Genomic DNA, 1,785 nt, shown 5'->3' on the forward strand with positions numbered 1-1,785 from the left:
CATTTCTTCTTCGTTGGGACGAACAATTATGAACTATCGATATCCGGTTTAAATAATTATCGAACTCAACTAAAATTCCTATTTTCTTATTAACTAATTTAGAGGACAATTCTAGTATTAATTATAGTGTAGAGAATTTAGCGATGACGGAAATAATAGCGAAATCCAAATCGATTACGTACGGCTGTAGTAGTAATAAACATTTATTTCCTCTCATTATTTGTAATGATTCTGCAGGTCATTATTAGTTTGAGAAAAGTGTATTTTTTATTCATAAGTTATAATCTATCGATTCCATCTTCATGATCTATCTGTCAGAGGTATATGAAATCTATACTATAATTATAAAGAGGAAAGATTTGTATTTTTGTATGTATTGAAATAACTCGAAAACTACTGGGGCGATTTTAAAAATTCTTTCACTGTCAGAAAGGTTATTCATCTGTGAGTAACAAAGGCTATATTTTATTTTTAGATACTTATGTTTAGGAACTATTAATAAACAACATATTACTGGACCACGGCGTTAAAAAATCACAATGATTTAACTTTTCTCGGCTTACGCTGCCTAAACCATATTTCAATACATACAAAAACACAAATCTTTCCTCATTAATAGATTTTTCAGAAATAGATTAGTTATTTTAATTCTCACCCTTTTAAATAATACGTCCTTTTGTTCTTATTAAGGCTCTTCAACGCGGTAAGATGTGAGGGTTCCAGAGAGATGTACTGCGCCTTAAGATTGTCATACAAATGGCCAGCGCTGGTCGCCTTTAAAACCACACTTCGACTATTGTGAAGCTGGTAACTGAAAATACAATATGCTGTCGAAATTATCCTTCAAAAAATGCCTAAATTGGCATAGAAATTACCATAAAATGACTTAGTATAACTTAAAACATTATACCCACAAAAAAAACAAGGAAAAGAAATGTGACACTTTAGATGCATGTATGGATGGATGTTTGTTAGCGTGTGTAGCCTAAACTGCTGAATGGATCTCGATGAAATTTGGCATACATGTAGAGGATAGTCTGGAAGAAAACATAGGCTACTTTTTATTCCGGGAATAGTTACGGTTCCCGTGGGATTCACTAATTTAGATTTTTAATGTTTACTCGATTTTTCTGCAACGGTTCAACATATCTTATTGAAATTTGACACAGATATAAAACAAAGTCTACACAGTACACATGGGATGAGGTTCATCTCCGAGAAATATCCGGTTCCCGAGGGATACGTAGCTTTTTGTTATTTATATAGTTCACATGTTTTCTGATACCACGCGGACGAAGTCGCGGCCAACAGCTAGTAATATTCTAAATGTGATAGTTTAGATGGACGGATGGATGTTTGTTACAGTTTGTAGCCTAAACTGCTCTATGGATCTCAATAAAATCTAGCACAGACGTAGAAGATATTCTGGAAGAACACAGGCCACTTATTTTTATTTTGTATTCCACTGGGAGTCGAGGACAATAACTAGTTAAATATCAAACAACACTCACGCGACAAGCATCTGCCCCGGGGTTACTCCAACGCCTGCCGCCATTACTGTCACTAGAGGGTCATCTATAACCGGAGGTAAATCGCTCTTGTGTTCCGCCGGAGTTCCTTTAGAACCCAACACTCCATAGCAACTTAATCTCATACCATACGCGTCACAGAAACCACCCAATCGTTCTTGACTTAAATACGGATGACATTCCACCTGGAATTAATTACAATTAGAGGACCTTTGACTAAACTATCGCAAAATGCTTAGTCTCGCTTTGATTCCTA

General features: G+C 35.4%; 1 protein-coding gene across 1 annotated transcript in view; it reads right to left on the reverse strand.

Moving 5' to 3' along the window:
• Positions 1 to 621: 621 nt before the first annotated feature.
• The window catches only part of LOC106110646 (protein MLP1-like), a 16,395-nt gene continuing 15,231 nt past the window's right edge, over positions 622 to 1,785 (reverse strand). The window contains exons 14-15 of the mRNA XM_013292535.1: positions 1,512 to 1,714; positions 622 to 811 (exon numbers count right to left, since the gene is read on the reverse strand). Coding sequence (XP_013147989.1) covers positions 652 to 811; positions 1,512 to 1,714 — 363 coding nt within the window. The 3' untranslated portion in view covers positions 622 to 651. The remainder of the gene's footprint in view (positions 812 to 1,511; positions 1,715 to 1,785) is intronic.

The sequence above is a fragment of the Papilio polytes genome, unplaced genomic scaffold (assembly GCF_000836215.1).
Source record: "Papilio polytes unplaced genomic scaffold, Ppol_1.0 DF824208.1, whole genome shotgun sequence".
Classification (NCBI taxonomy): domain Eukaryota; kingdom Metazoa; phylum Arthropoda; class Insecta; order Lepidoptera; family Papilionidae; genus Papilio; species Papilio polytes.